The sequence below is a fragment of the Myxocyprinus asiaticus genome, chromosome 42, assembly GCF_019703515.2.
Source record: "Myxocyprinus asiaticus isolate MX2 ecotype Aquarium Trade chromosome 42, UBuf_Myxa_2, whole genome shotgun sequence".
NCBI lineage: Eukaryota > Metazoa > Chordata > Actinopteri > Cypriniformes > Catostomidae > Myxocyprinus > Myxocyprinus asiaticus.
Genome location: NC_059385.1, coordinates 25,399,605 through 25,415,673, shown reverse-complemented (window position 1 = coordinate 25,415,673; position 16,069 = coordinate 25,399,605). Strand labels below are relative to the sequence as shown.

The 16,069-nt window shown below is 39.8% G+C and overlaps 1 protein-coding gene and 1 long non-coding RNA gene across 2 annotated transcripts in view; one reads left to right on the top strand and one right to left on the bottom strand.

The window, feature by feature from the left end:
• The window catches only part of LOC127432382 (ADP-ribosylation factor-like protein 15), a 108,303-nt gene extending 92,234 nt beyond the window's left edge, over positions 1 to 16,069 (top strand). The window contains exons 5-6 of the mRNA XM_051683376.1: positions 11,706 to 11,835; positions 15,696 to 16,069. Of these exons, the coding sequence (XP_051539336.1) occupies positions 11,706 to 11,834 (129 nt within the window). The 3' untranslated portion in view covers position 11,835; positions 15,696 to 16,069. The remainder of the gene's footprint in view (positions 1 to 11,705; positions 11,836 to 15,695) is intronic.
• LOC127432384 (uncharacterized) lies at positions 13,887 to 15,018 on the bottom strand. The gene is made up of 3 exons (XR_007895740.1): positions 14,521 to 15,018; positions 14,157 to 14,420; positions 13,887 to 14,069 (listed from the first exon to the last, which is right to left on the bottom strand). It is a non-coding gene; the product is annotated as an uncharacterized LOC127432384 (long non-coding RNA).

Here is a 16,069-nt window from a genome sequence, read left to right as displayed (position 1 = left end):
TGTCTGGGGAAGACACATTATCTAAAATAACCTGAGACTATTTGAAATTGCTCACTCACTCGCTATTCCAGACGAATATTAGTATGCAGACAGATGAACACTAGGGATTAATCTTTAAACTTTAGCCATGTCTGAACAATTTCACAAAGCTGTCTGCAAGACAGAAACTTTCAATCTTTCAATTGCTTTTATCCAGTGTCGGTCTGTCTGCCAGCCTTGCGTTAATCTTCTTTTTTTTTAAAGTCTCTTCTTTTCACACCGTCACACCTTTACCCTGGCAGAAGAGTTTCAGAAAGTTTTTTAAGTGTGGGCATTATTATTTTCTCTTGCAGCTGTTAACTTGCACAAGATGGGGAATTGCACCATTTAGCACCATCTTTCTGGGGCATGTGCAAATAAACAACGCTATCTGCGGGTGCAATTGATTCCTAGTGAATTCCCCTCTCAGAATTCCCCCTGAAGAGGCCCCTAAATAGACCTTGCATCCTTTTGTGCTACATTTCCTAAATTCAAGTGAGAAAGTTGCAATTTGCGTTGTCTTTTCAAATATGTAACTTTCCGAACAAGCTTGCGGTCGTGTAATGCAGTCATTGCATAGCTACTATACCTCCACATACATGCTCTCATGAATAATACTAGTGATTCAGAGCGGCAGCTTGCATCTCCTCCATTACTGAATGTAGCTGGCATGCCATTTTTTATTGTACTGCAACACAAAGGTCAAATGTAAGGACAAAATGGACATTCTCCCATTTGCATTAGTGGGACATCAAAACCGCCCCATCTGGGGTAACGAGGCATGCATGCTCATTTGGGACACTTTTGATGCATGGACATACTCCGTCACCCATCGGCCATTTGAAAGCGACTGAAAAAAACTCTTCTTAGTGATGTTTGGACTAACAATGAAGGCCAGTGATAGACTCTATAGTGAGCTCTCTGTGATCTCATTTCAAAGCCCAGTGCCAGGGTTTTAATTGCTGATTGTTTTTAACGGCAGATTCCGTTCCCTGTCTGATTCTAATATGATTCACTGTCGGCACAGTAAAGTGCAGCTTTGAAGGCGCTTATGCCCCTTTTGATGGCTCTGTGCATTCTGTCCATTGCGCTGTTACAATTCAAAACAAATATGACTACTAATAGAGAACATTTCTGTAAACTGCAGAAACAGTCAACAACACATTAATAGGCATGGACTTTACATACGGACCATCACTAACTTTATATAATCTCTGGTTTTAATAACTCTCTACTTATAACAACAGACTTGCTCTGTTCCAAAACCTAGTGAGCTGCCTTGCTGCCTAGAGCATACAGTATACAGGCAGCTGCCTTCTAACGCCACATCCACACTAATACTGTGTTTTCATCGTTTTCCAAAGTATGCGTTACTAGAGAGCTTTTTTGAAAATCTCCTTTGTCAGTGGAGAAAAATGCTGCTTCAGTGTGGATGAGAGGTGTAAATGTAGCAAAATCAATGCATTTTCAACCAAAAACGTATCACTGCTTCACCAGATTTGGAATATCTGTCATCCAAAAAGTTCTACCAAAGTCCCTTTCAAGGCAAGTTAGTCAATTCGAGGACCAAGCCATTTTGGGAATGCTCCCGGGCAGCTATTTTCTATGGATACAAGCTGCATGCAAGTACAGCTTCTATCTACTGTAACTGGAAAGTCTGAAATCTCCAAAACGGTTGGTCAAGATTACAATCAAAGAAAATGATTCAAATCAGCAGTAAAATCGGACAGCAATGGTAACATAAATTGTGCTTCTTTACCTCAGATATGAAAAAAAGGGAAAAAAAAGGCTATTTTTCAGACTGGTTCCGCTAATGCGCATTCATGAGTTGGCTGACAGGTGACGTCTGTATCTAAAAGGTGATTGGTTCTTTACCTGTAAGGTAGGACTTCCTTTTCTACATCCGCCATATTGGGCGTTCCCATTCCTCCCATTCATTTTAACACAAGTGCTCCATTATGGGAAAAATAGTCTGTGGTTCTGCTCATTCTTTGCCTATTGCATGTTTGTTTATTAAGTATTTTGGTCATTTAAAAGGGTCTTGAGCAACAGATTTGAGTGTAGTAATTTTTAAGATATTTTACCATGTTTAAATAAAAAAATTGAAAAATGTTTACCTTTTATTTTGGCACTAAATATTTTTTCCCCAAAAAATCAGTGCAGAAAAAGGTACACATTTCTGCAAATTGCGCCTGAGTTTGCTCATTGCAGCAACTCCAAACACCACACAATTAGCCCTCTGTATGGGAAATTTGACTCACCATTTATTTCAATAGAGGTTGATGCTAAATGTTGCTAAGCTAATGGTGCGAGACTCTCATGATCATAAAAATACATAGCACACTCAAATATTGGGTAAAATTATACATTTTAGAATTGATTTAAAAAAAAAATTGTGCTTTTCAGTAATGAATTAGGTATGTTTTCTTATAATCGACATTTCCCTGAACTTATACACAATGTTTATTTATTGTTTCTCTGAGTTTGTCACAATTCATTGGGGGTTGCTTCTGCACAAATGATTCAAGCAGTGCTGCCTCAGAATGTCCCATAAATAAGGTATCTTTAAGAAGGCAGCATAAAAGACTAAATTACCGTGATGTCGCACCACAGACAACCGTGCTGTTGGGTTCTTTTGAGCAGCATCTTTCAGTAGTGGACATGGACAGTGCTGCGATTTCAATAATCTGTTAAGCATTATATAATCTAACAGTGTTTACATTAATAAAAGTTATTATAAAGGGATATCTGTGGTTTATAGGGAAGAAATATGTATATAAATATGATTTTTTTAATGTCATTTTTTTTTTTTTTTTTACTATCGACAAAACCAAGTTTGAACTTGATCCAATAGGACTCTATGATTTAATCGTACATGTAAAAGGTTGATGAATACACATCTTCACACGTTTAACACTTCTAAAGCCTGAAAAACATGGCACCTACAAAAAAAAACTACCATTAAACATGCAATATGCATCTTTACTACTTAAATTATTGGTTTATATACAATACAGTACATAATAACATTTCACATATCTAAGATGCAAACAGATTGAGCAGGTTATTTGTACAAAATAAATGTATATAAAAATGTTAGAACTATGAACATTATTTTTTTAGTCACATATCGATTCACAATCAGCCAGTATCCAATCCAGGTCCGGTTCGTACCATTAGACCTTGTCTTGTTCAAATAAGATCATCGTTGGCCTCATTTCTGTCACAGTGGTTGTGCTTTAGAAATTAAAAAAACATCCACTGGCGAACAGCAACTGTGGGGCAATTGGGTCTTAATAGATCACAGATACATGATCTGTGAAATATCACGATTAATGTCAAATCTTGAGTTTGTCCTGATTCACTGATACTGATGAAAATATAAAAAGGCCCGTACCTTCAATAATCTTTTGGAAACAGCACGTTTTGGGCATATTCAGCTCAACTGGAGCAAAGTGCTCATTGAAACCAGTGCTTTTTTGGGTGCTGCTGCCGAGCATTTGTTTGTAAATAATAACTTAATCTATTAAAGGTGCAATCAATAAAATTTGTTTTTATGTTGCTTTGATAACTAGTGGTCATAGATGCAGCATCCCGCAAAAACAGAGGGTCTCTGTACCTATTACTGTTACTGTACTGTTACTGTTATTGTACCTATTTCATCATAAAAATGTGCAATTCGCAGTCAGCCATGATTAATTTATTCTGCAAGAAGTTATTAAGGTAAAGCGAGTAATATTTGGCTGGTCATGTGATCTCAACATGTCAGCGGTCATGAATGTGCACCCAGAACTATATGTAGAACAAATCATCTTTTTAACCTTATTTTTTAAAAACACTATTCTGCTATTACTATTTCTTTCTGTTTAAAATTTTTGCAATTAACAAAAACTACTGAGTGCATCTTTAAATTGATAACCTTTTAGAACACCTTTGATGCCTTAAAATGCTGCCTCCATAGGCAGCTCGCTTTGTTTTAGAACAGAGCATATAAACCTACAGCAGATAAAGGTTTGTATAATGCATGCATGAACTCCAACGGAAACACTCCAGTTTGCCTTAATCAAATGTGGCCAGAGACAGACAGAAGAGACTGTTTTGACTGCTGTCCAGAGCTGCAGAAATTTTCAATACACCCCCAAGTACATTTCTCATTCTATTTCCAGGCATCAGCCGTACACTGGGTGCACTAAACCTCAGCTGACCGGTGGCTGTCTCACAGACATCAATTGACTCACACGTTTGTATTGAACTTCTATAAGAGACCCAGCGGGGATCTAGTTGAATCAGGTTGCAAGAGAGACTCCAACAGATTGTCAGGAAATGACCCACAGTGCTCAAAACTCTCTAGGCTGGTTTGGTCCAAAACATTTTATTTGTGCATACAGAGAACATTATGATTTAATATCAACTACTGGCCTTTTTTTTTTTTTTTTTTTTTTTTTTTTTTTTTTTTGGACAAACTCTTTACCCAGTTGTTTTATACTGTACCTATAGAGTTAAAAGGACATTCATGAAATTGGTGTCCTTGCATAAACTTGGCAGAAAGTTGTAAATCTCTCAAATGAATGTTGCCTGTTTATACAGAACTGCAAAAACTCATTTTCTTAATCTTTATTTGGGTGTTTCTTCAACTTTGGGCACTTTTAGGACTGTGGACTTCTAGAAAGTAAAATCTGATTAAACATGTATCACACTCTCTACTAACAATGTCCAAACGTTTATGTACAAGGAGATTTATATCATTTTTGTCATTTATTTTTGAAAGTCATGAAAATTTCCACCACAGTGTCATTTCCAGCTCATCTCAAATTCTGTATATTGTTTAAAGGAATATTCCGGGTTCAGTACAAGTTAAGCTCAATCAACAGAATTTGTGGCATAATATTGATTACCACACAAGTTTACTTTGACTTGTCCCATCTTTTCTTTAAAGAAGCTAAAATCTTGGTTTCAGTGAGCCACTTACAATGGAAATGTATGGGGGGGGGATTTTTTTGAAGGTTAAAATACTCACTTTTTCAAAATGATTGCCAAATGACATTAACAATATGCGTGTAAACATGATTTTAGTGTGATAAAATCATTTACTAACTTTTTCTATGTAAAGTTATAGCCAATTTTACAACTACGCTACCATGGCAATGTTGTCAACAAACCCTAAAACCCTAAATTGAGTGTAAAAATTACAGTTTAAACAACTTTACAGCTCAAATAATACATGAGTTTTAACAGGAGAATTAATGTAAGTGCTTTTATAAAATTTTAAGCTTCGCATTCCTGCTTTTAAACCCTCCAAAAATTGTCCCCTTTTCACTTCCATTGTAAGTGCCTCACTGTAACCTTGATTTTTGCTTTTTGTTTTAAAGAAAATGAGGGACAAGTGTGGTAGTGGGTGTGTGGTCGAGAACCAGTTTGTGAATGGAGAGCGAGATTGGAACATGAGAACGGTAAGGATCATCACCTGTGGAGGATCGGCGGGCATTACGGTGCCTGGTACCCCAGAAGTCCTCACGCATGACCCCGGAGGCAGCGATGACCATGTCCCAGCTCATGGGGGGGGGGGGGTCTCCCCCTTTCTCTCCCCCTTTCTCTCCACCCAATTTCGCATACCCAATTCCCAATGCGTGCTAAGTCCTCGTGGTGGTGTAGAGACTCGCCTCAATCAGGGTGGTGGAGGATGAATCTCAGTTGCCTCCGCGTCTGAGACAGTCAATCTGAGCATCTTATCATGTGGCTTGTTGAGCGTGTTACCACGGAGATGTAGCGTGTCTGGCCAGGGAGGAGTGCGACGCCGAGGCGGTGATCGATCTGATTGTGTTGGAGCAATTCATCGCTCGTCTGCCAAGGGGAACCGCAGAGTGCGTCCAATGCCATTGCCCGGCGCCGCTGGATGATGTCATCCAGCTGGCAGAGGATCACATGGCAGCCTATCTGGGGGCCGGCGAGCCATCATCATCATCTCTCTCTCTCCCCTCCCCTGCCTCCTGTCCTGTTCCCACTCCCCGGAAGCGGGGAGTTCTCCCCCCAAACCATTTCTCTGGTTTTGGGGTTTGCCCATTTCTCCTGTTTCCTCTGTCCCTCTCCACTCTTACTCCCAGGTTGGTAGACCCGCTGCCATGGGCGTGAAGTCTGGGCCTGTTTGCTGGAGCTGCGTGGAGTCCGGACATTTCCAGGACCAATGCCCGGTGATGGAGGTGAGGACATTGGTTCAGGTCCCCGACGCACTGCAGGTCTCCCCCAGTCGAGCTGGGATGTACCACATACCTGTGAGTATTAAGGGGGGTACATACCGGGCCTTGGTGGATTCGGGTTGCAGCCAAACCTCCACCGCCTGATTCAACACGATGCTTTGCTAGTCACAAGGTGAAGGTATGGTGTGCGCATTGGAATATACACGATTATCCTGTAGTGACTGTGACAATTCAATTCCGGGCTAAAAGCATAGTGTCGAGGTGGCGGTTAGTTCACGCCTCAAACAGAGCATCTTGGTGTGGGATTTGTGATGCGCTGGCTGAGGAGGCTGAGCTTGGGCCATCTACGTCAGCTCTGCGTCAGGGTGACATAAGGGAGGGGGGAGTCTTGGCTTCCACAGCCCTTAGAGGATTCTCCGCCAGGGATTTCCCTCTGGAGCAGATGCGAGACGAGACTCTAAGCCTTTGACCTGTGAGAGTGATTGATGGTCAATGTCTTCAGCCAGACATTGCACTCGCATATAAGTACTTTTCATTATATATGATCGGTTGTATCAAGTGATGCAGGACGCTCAGACAAAAGAAGATACAACCCAGTTATTGATACCGAAGAGCTGTCAGGAAATGTTAATCCAGATGGCTCATTACAATGTAATGGCTGGTCACTTAGGGCAAAAAAAAAACACTAAACCATCTAATGGCCCACGGCATGCCATGAATGTCAGCTGGTGAATCCGCCGGCCACCCCAAGAGCGCCTTTGCACCCACTTCCTTTGATCGAGGTCCCCTTAGAAAGAATTGGTATGGACCTCATCGGGCCATTAGAGCAGATGGCACACGGACATCACTTTGTGTTTGTTCTGGTGGACTACGCAATGCGATATCAGAAAGCAGTGCCTCTACGCAACATTTCAGCACTCTTCAGAATTATCTCCTGAGTGGGGATTCCAAAATAAATCCTCACTGATCAAGGCACTACTTTCATGTCACATACATCATGCGAGCTGTATGAATTATTGGGAATTAAACCGATTCGGACAAGCGTGTACCACCCACAAACGGACTGCTTGGTCGAACGGTTTAATAAAACCCTGAAAAGCATGATTCATAAGTTCATGCATGAAGATGCTCGGAATTGGGATAAGTGACTTAAACCCCTGTTATTCGCAGTATGAGAGGTCCCGCAAGCCTCCACGGGGTTCTCCCCATTTAAATTATTGTATGGGCATAAGCCTCGCAGTGTCTTAGACATCATGAGGGAAAATTGGGTGAAGGGACCTTCAAACAGCAAAAACAAAATTCCATACATTCCTGACCTGAGAGCAAAACTCCACATTGAGGCAGCTACCACAGGAGAATTTGCTACAGGCTCAAGAACGTCAAAGCCGGCTGTATAACAGGGGAGCTCGGCTATGGGAATTTACACAGGGAGATAAAGTCCTTGTATTACTACCCACATCAAGCTTAAAATTACTTGCAAATTGGCAAGGGCCCTTTGAGGTCACACGATAAGTTGGGGAAGTCGATTATGAGTTTAAACAAATGGAGAGGGCGGAGCACGGCAAATTTACCACCTCAACCTCTTAAAACCATCAAGGGAGGCAGTCACTGTGTCTTTGGTGAAGGTGGTTCCGGAAAGGGAGGAGTTTGGGCTTGAGGTGAATGTAAAACCCAGGTGCCCCAGTCACTTGCAGAGACCACCTCTCACTGTCGCAAGTCACAGATATGGCCTGATTGCAAAAAGAATTCTCCGACATGTTCCCGGCCCTTCCTGGTCATGCGAACCTCATAGAACACCATATCGACACAACCCCAGGGGTAGTGGAATGCAGTCACCCCTCCCGATTACCTGAGCACAAAAAAAAAGTGGTTCGGGAAGAAGTAAAGGCCATGCTCGATATGGGGGTAATAGAAGAATCCCACAGTGAATGGGCCAGCCCGGTGGTGCTTGGTTCCGAAGAACGACTGCTCGGTCCGGTTCTGTGTGGATTATAGTAAGGTCAACATGGTTTCTAAATTTGACGCATATCCAAGGCCTCGTATTGATGAACTGCTCGATCGGTTGGCCGCAGCTCATTTTTATTCGACAATGGATTTGACTAAGGGATATTGGCAGATCCTCTTAACACCAGTGTCCCATGAGAAAACTGCCTTCTCCACACCGTTTGGCTTACACCAATTCATGACTCTTCCGTTCGGTTTGTTTTGGGCCCTGGCTACGTTTCAGTGCCTTATGGACCAAGTCCTCAGACCGCACGTCGCATACGCCGCTGCCTATCTGGATGACATCATAATATACAGTAATAATTGGCAGCAGCACATGCAGCATCTGAGGGCGGTTCTGAGGTCGCTGCATCAGACGGGACTCAAGGCAAACCCCAAGAAGTGCATAATTGGACGGGTGGAGGTATGGTATCTCCAGCCCACTGACTCATCTCACTAGAAAGGGAGCCCCAGATCCGGTCCAGTGGACGGAGCTGTGCCAGCAGGCTTTTATGCAGGTGAAAGCTGTGCTTTGTGGTGGCCGTTGTTACATGCTCCTGATTTCTCTCTCCCTTTTGTTTTACAGACCGACGTGTCAGACAGGGGGTTGCGAGCCTGTTGTCCCAGCAGGTCGAGGGGGAGGAGCACCCAGTGCTGTTCATCAGTCAGAAGCTCTCGGTGAGAGAGGAGAGGTACAACACCATTGAGAAGGAGTGTCTGGCCATCAAGTGTGCGATCCTCACCCTTCGTTATTACCTCCTGGGATGGGCTTTCACCCTCTGTTCGGACCACTCCCCACTCCAGTGGCTCCATCACATGAAGGATACCAATGCGTGGATCACCCGTTGGTATCTGGCTCTTCAGCCATTTAAGTTCGAGGTGATCCAGAGGCCGGGGGTGCAGATGGCTGTTGCGGATTTCCTCTCTTTGGGGGAGTGAGTACTGGGCAGGCCGGATGGCTCCCTGGCCTGAGTTGGGTGATGGGCTATGTGGTATTGGGGGTGTGGTCGAGCGCCGGCTTGTGAATGGAGAGCGAGATTGGGAGATGAGAACGGTAAAGATCATCACCTGTCAATGATTGTCTCTAACAGCTGCTTGTCATTGCAGTGAGGGTGGAAACGGAGTTAAAAGCGAGCCAGATGCCAGTAGAGGGGAGAGAGAGAGCCCTGCACACACACCCGCTGAGCCTGTGTGATTGTTAAGCTGAAAAGCTATTTATCGTTTGAGTGTGAAAATAAAACTTACCATTTCAGTTGAAGTTTCCGTCCTCCGCTTCCTCCTTTGTCAACATGTATATAACCCTGTTACAATTACATTTTGTGGTAATCAACATTATGTCACAAATGCTGTCGATTGAGCTTAGCTTGTGGTGGAAATGATGGTGATGGAAATTACATTTTTTGAAATAAAATGGCCAACTTCTTTGTCTTGCTGAGACTAATTTCAAAGCTAACATTTTATGTATCCTAAATACACACAATTAACCAATATTTTCACAGTTTTTGCTAAATTTAGCAAAATTACAGCTTGATTAGAAATGACCCCCAATAAAGATATTCTGCTCACAAGTGATATTTACCTTGATTTTTCTTTGTTTTCTTAAAACATCACTTGACTCATATTGCATCTCAAGCATGCTCTTTACTGACACTTGTTATTGGAAGAAAAATGTAATAAGGGGCAAATATGTTTGGTGTAGCAGAAATGACACCACAACAGTTGTCATTTTCGAAAAATGTACTTAAATCATTTTCACACAATAAATATTGAAATGGTTTATGTTAATTTTAATCTTTGTTTAGATGATTAAAGATTTTGAAGTTTGCAATAATGAGTATTTTTTATAATGGATTTTCATTGTTTAATATTAAAAGTCTGGGTGTGGGACAAGGCTAAAACAGTCAAATCTAATGTATGTATGTATGGCATCTGAAAAGTACCAAAAATAAATGAAGGCCTGGAAAAAAAAAGTGTCCAGGTCAGTTTTAATGTGACCTTCATAGAACAAAAATTACATGGAAGAAACACACATTTTTCTATTGTTTTTGTTTTCCTCAGTAAAATATCTAGTTAACCTTTTAACAAGAAACATTGACTTGAAGCAAAATTGTACGAGATATTAAGACTTCTTGTTTTTTTAACTGTTGGCAAATACTTTTTTCTTGTTTTAAGCATAAACCTAACAAAATTTGTGTGGTTAATCCTTAAAACAAGACAAAAACTATATTGAATGGCTCGTCCCTTTTTTTTTAAATAGCCAATAGCCTTGAACAGCCATGAACTGAGATTTGATACTCGCTATTGTTAGTGTGTGGCAGGTGTTATTAGGCTGGGAGGGACATTCTCATTCAAGAGAGCGTGTAGTGGGACAAAAATATGGACATGCGTTTAAGATGTGTTATCAATATTTTGGTCCATTTTCAAATACTATACATTTTAAATGTGTATATCTGTTAAATGTTCATTTTGTGAACTTTAAGATGTACACTAGCATATACTGTATACAGGGTTGGGAGGGTTACTTTTGAAATGTATTCCACTACAGATTACAGAATACATGCTGTAAAATGTAATTTGTAATGTATTCCGTTAGATTACTCAAGGTCAGTAACGTATTCTAAGTACTTTGATTACTTCTTCAGCACTGGTAGATTTTTTCACTAAAAACTCAGTAAGACAAAATACACATGTTAAAAATACATTCTCTGAAAACCTAAATATCTTATGCAGTGTTGTTTCTAAAACAAATCAAATTGATCTTGTTTTAAGGATTTTTAGATATTTTTACAGGAAAACAATACAAAAATTATTATCAAGAATACGATTTTTGCCCTAATATCAAAGGTCTTATTAGAAAAAAGAAATTATGATCCAACGTGAATTTTCTTGATAAAAAAATATGATCGTGCCTGGTCACGTGCATGTAAAATGGCTTGAAATAGCATTTTAACTTAGTGTAAAGCTGACAATTAACACAAGGTTTATTTCTATTTCTTCTGCTCCAAACTTACTTCAAACTTACTTCTCTGTCTGCTCATATGAATGTAACACATCGTAAGAAAGTGTTTCACCGCTGTTCAAATGCACTTTGGATCACATCATTTATATGGATAAATGTTTTCCATCTGAATGGACTAAATATTAAATGAAACAAATGACAATAAAATGCAAAGTAATCTCTTCAGTAATCAAAATACTTTTTGAATGTAACTGTATTCTAATTACCAATGATTTAAATTGTAACTGTATTGGAATACAGTTACTTATATTTTGTATTTTAAAAATGTAATCCCATTACATGTATTTCATTACTCCCCAACCCTGACTGTAGATAGTCTCAAAGCTAAAAGACATGGACTAAAAGCCACAAAACTCCAATTTTGATCTCATGGGGTCTTCAGTTGAAAAAAATATATTCTCTGAAAACTCATTATCTTAGGCGATTTTACTTCTCAAATAAATGTCTCTTGTTCTGAGGATGTTTATATATTTTATTTAATTTTTTACTAGAAAACGACGAAAATACATACTATTGGAAGGTCAAGGGAATTTAACCTTATCAGCATGAGCATGGAGGGAAAAAGAAGAAGAAGAAGAAGAAGAAGAAAAAAAAAAGAAAAACGAGTTTCTCCCCTCTAGTGTAAGTCAGCTTTTCCCTAACATTGTTATAGTGGCTGTCTGCTATTTTTTCCAAAACAAGTCTGATACAGTGACACAGTGTTCGCTCTGATTACCATCTTCCCCACTGCAATCATTTCAAATATAATTACTCTTTCTGTCTCTGAGCTATCACAGATTCTGCCCAGCAGGTAGCAGCAGGGCCCGGGTGCCCATATTCCCTTATGATAAAACAGCCTGGGCCCACTGCTGATTCAGCTACCCTATGAGAGACAGATTGATCATTCATGCCAGCACAGACTTTACTGAACAAAACCTCTGTCCATCATTTTCATTGAAGCCTAAATAAATTTGACAGGGATGACACTGGATGGACTGTTTGGAAATAGCTTAAAGGAATACTTCAGCTTAAAATGAAAATTTTGCTGTAATTTATTCACCCTCATGTTATTCCAAACCTGTATGACTTTCTTTCTTTCTTTCTTTCTTTCTTTCTTTCTCGGAAGACCAAAATAATTATTTTACACAATGAAAGTGAATGGGACTGAGGCTGTTGAGCTCCAAAAATGACTAAAATATCTAAATCCTGTTCGCATACATTCAAAAAGGGCATGTCAAGATGTATCATGCCAGGTTGAGCACCAGACACATGCAAGATGCAATTCTGTATTATGTCATTAACATGAAAACTACCACTGTGTTTTTATATACTGTACTGTGTGTGGACATGAAGGCAGTTTGAGAGCTATAATGAAGATTTTCAGTGAATCATTCCTGACACATTTACATTTCTATTCCTAACACAAAGCTATCGTGGTGTTTCAGAAGACTAAGAATATAGTGCACAGGTTGTATGGGCGACTTTTATGGTGCTTTTTATTTTTGGAGCTCAACAGCATCAGTTCCCATTCAGACTGATCGTACTGTGAAATTCGGCAATAGTAGGTTGAAAGTTCTGCTGCTAAATTGGTCTGTGCTTACCTAAATTCGAATCACTGCCCCCAGTGGCCAAATTTGGAAATGTTGTTGAATGTGTAGGCACGTGTGAACTCCAGTTTTCAGGTGAAATGTCCACAGAGTGGCTCCAAAAGCATGTATTTGTAGTTAATCATGTAATACAGTCAACATGCATATTTTCGCTGATTCTTGAGATAAGGGACAAAATGTGTTTTAAATCTTAGTTTTTATTTTTAAATACTAAATTAATTTGAAATGGATGTATTTGTAGACAAAGGTCTCAGCTAATGGACCATGTAAGGGAAAATGTTTTAGAGAAACACCTTTTTTGTTTTTTTATTTGTTGAAAATTGACATTTATTCACTTCATAACTTACATCTTACTGTAATTTGTGTCAACTCCGTCAGACAAACTAAAAAGCATGCTATTTTAATTTGATCCATCCAACAAGAGTGTAAAGTCTTTAATTATCTAATAATGGTGTTAAGTAAAGGAAATAAGTGGTAAAATACATTCTATACACACTCTAAGAAGAAAAGGTTCCATATAGAACCCCAAAGGATTCTATCGCTCACTTCATATTTGGAACCCCTAAAAGGTTCTATGTAGAACCTTTTTTAAGGGTTCTATCAAAATAACTCTAAAGGGTTCTTTGAGCCAGGTAAAAAGGTTCTATATAGAAACTTTTAGGGGTTCCCAACATGGAATCATGGAATAATGTTTATGGATATATGAATTAAATATTTCATATAGATACTCTATCACTAAGAAATTGAAATAACCATATAAAACATATTTAAGTATTATTCAGTAAGCATTTTAATAGTTTGTATTTACAGCAACATAAGCAATAAATAACACAATTCATAATGCTATTGTTATAAGAACTGACTTAAATAAATCCACAGGTTTGTAACAAGCTAAAAGTTGAAATAGTAGCAATATTATTTATGTAAAAATCATTAACATTAATTCATTTAATTTTAACCATAAGTTAAAATTATAACCAAAAGTAACATTAATAAGTAAGTACAAAGCTAAGTACAAATAAATAAATAAAAACCAATGACATATGAAAATCTGAATATAGAAAAAAAATGTGTTGCCACTAGGGGGTCTTTCTACAGCATGGTTATAATGAAACACACTGAGTGAGGTCTTTTGGATACAACAAATTAAAGAAAACTTCACTTGACTTCAGCCAACTCCATGTCATAAGTTTGATGCCGACTCTCTGCACTATCTGAGGGGTCTTGACACCATATGAAAGATCAGGTTGAGGATGGATGTGCTGATCCCTGAAAATAAGAGAACATTTATTAGACGTGCTGTCAGTATGCATAGTAATAGAAAAAAAAAATCTCTAAATTACATCTTAAACTTACATGAAGAGGAGTGTTGTGTTTTATCTGTATGAAGATGGTCAAACCAGTAATGCTGCACTCCAGAGCCATTGCAAACAGAAATTAACCATTATTTATCATAAAAACCTTGATGCAATGCAAAAAAATGACAAATAATGGGAAAATATTTAACTTTTATTTCTTTGTTTTGAAGTCAGATGTCCTGTGTGATTTTCACTTCTCATGGCTCTGATGATGTTGGTGACCAGAACTTCAGAAGTGCTCTGAGTTAGATGAAGGTCTTTCCTAAAACCCATGTGAAATAATATAGCATCTTCAATAAAAAAAATCCATAATTATCATATTTTTGTTAATTACAATAAAACTGCAAACACTAAATACTCACAAGTTGAGAAACTGAAACATTTCCATCACTTCCTCTCTTTGACATTAGACATTCTCTTGAATAGAGCTCAGTTAATCTCTTTATATCAGTGCAGTCGGCTTCATTCAGTTTTGGATGTAATGTGCTCTATGAATGAAACTACCTCCTGGCGGAGAACAGTGCAGGCCTGGACGAAACAGTTTGTGGACGTTTCTTCTTTGTGCTTGCTGAAATAAACATGTAAGTCATAAATGATGAGGAGTAAGTTCGAAATAAATAAAATAACAAAAGTAATCAACACATTTATGTATTTCTTACTTACCAGTGTAACTTCGCCCCCCTCAGGTTTTCAGCTCAACCGATTTTCCGTGACTGATTAAATTTGAAATAGGATGCTTGCGCGTTTTGATCACTCGTGCGAGTTGCGCGTCTGTGAGCGCACAGCTTAAATGACCCTTGGGTGATTACTTCAGCATGAAGTTGTTTGCTGTTTATGATTAACACGATTTTATGCATCTGTTGTTGAATTAAGAGTCAAGAATAGGGGGCCTGGGTAGCTCAGCGAGTAAAAATGCTGACTACCACCCCTGGGGTCGCAAGTTCGAATCCAGGGTGTGCTGAGTGACTCCAGCCAGGTCTCCTAAGTAACCAAATTGGCCCGGTTGCTAGGGAGGGTAGAGTCACATGGGTTAAGCTCCTCACTATAATGTGTGGTTCTCACTCTCAGTGGGGTGCGTGGTGAGTTGTGCATGGATGCCACGGAGAATAGTGTGAAGCCTCCACATGTGCTACATCTCCGCGGTAATGCACTCAATGTGCCACGTGATAAGATGCGCAGATTGACGGTCTCAGATGCAGAGGCAACTGAGATTCGTCCTCCACCACCCGGATTGAGGCGAGTCACTACACCATCACGAGGACTTAGAGCGCATTGGGAATTGAACAAAAAAGTGGAGAAAAAAAAAAAGATTCAAGAATAGACTGGACCATAGACTGATACTGAAATATGTCGTCTTAAAGAGAAAGGACATTGGACTGATCATCTGTCATTTATCCTTTGTTAAACCAAACCCAAAGCTGAAGAAGTAAATTGTAAAAGTTTTTTTTCCAGTATGAAATGCAAAAGTAATGTAATGTAGTGTTTAAAAATTTTTATAAATAAAACTTTTAATTATGTAAATTATACATACACATAGATACTCAAATTAAGGAGTCGCTGCTGGCTGCCAGAATGCGGAGGGGCGTTCCATCTGCCAGGGGTCAGAGGAATGGTCGAGGACCAGGCGACGGCGTGTCTGGGAACTGGCAAACAATTTTTTTTTTTCTCCTCTCTTTCTCTCACTGTCGCTCCGCCTTGCTCTTTCCATCTCCCCTTTTCCCTCCCATTGTCTCCCTCCCAGGTCTCGAAAGGCATGGAAAGCCTGCCGGCAGGCGCAGCCTTAAGGGCAACGCACCCTCCCCGTCGGAAAGGAGGGGGGATGTACGTCATGCGGGGGGTTCCCTGGCCTGAGGCAAAGGAGGGAGGAGTGTGACGAGGAGGAGGGCGGGGCGGGCCATGAGTGCGCACAGC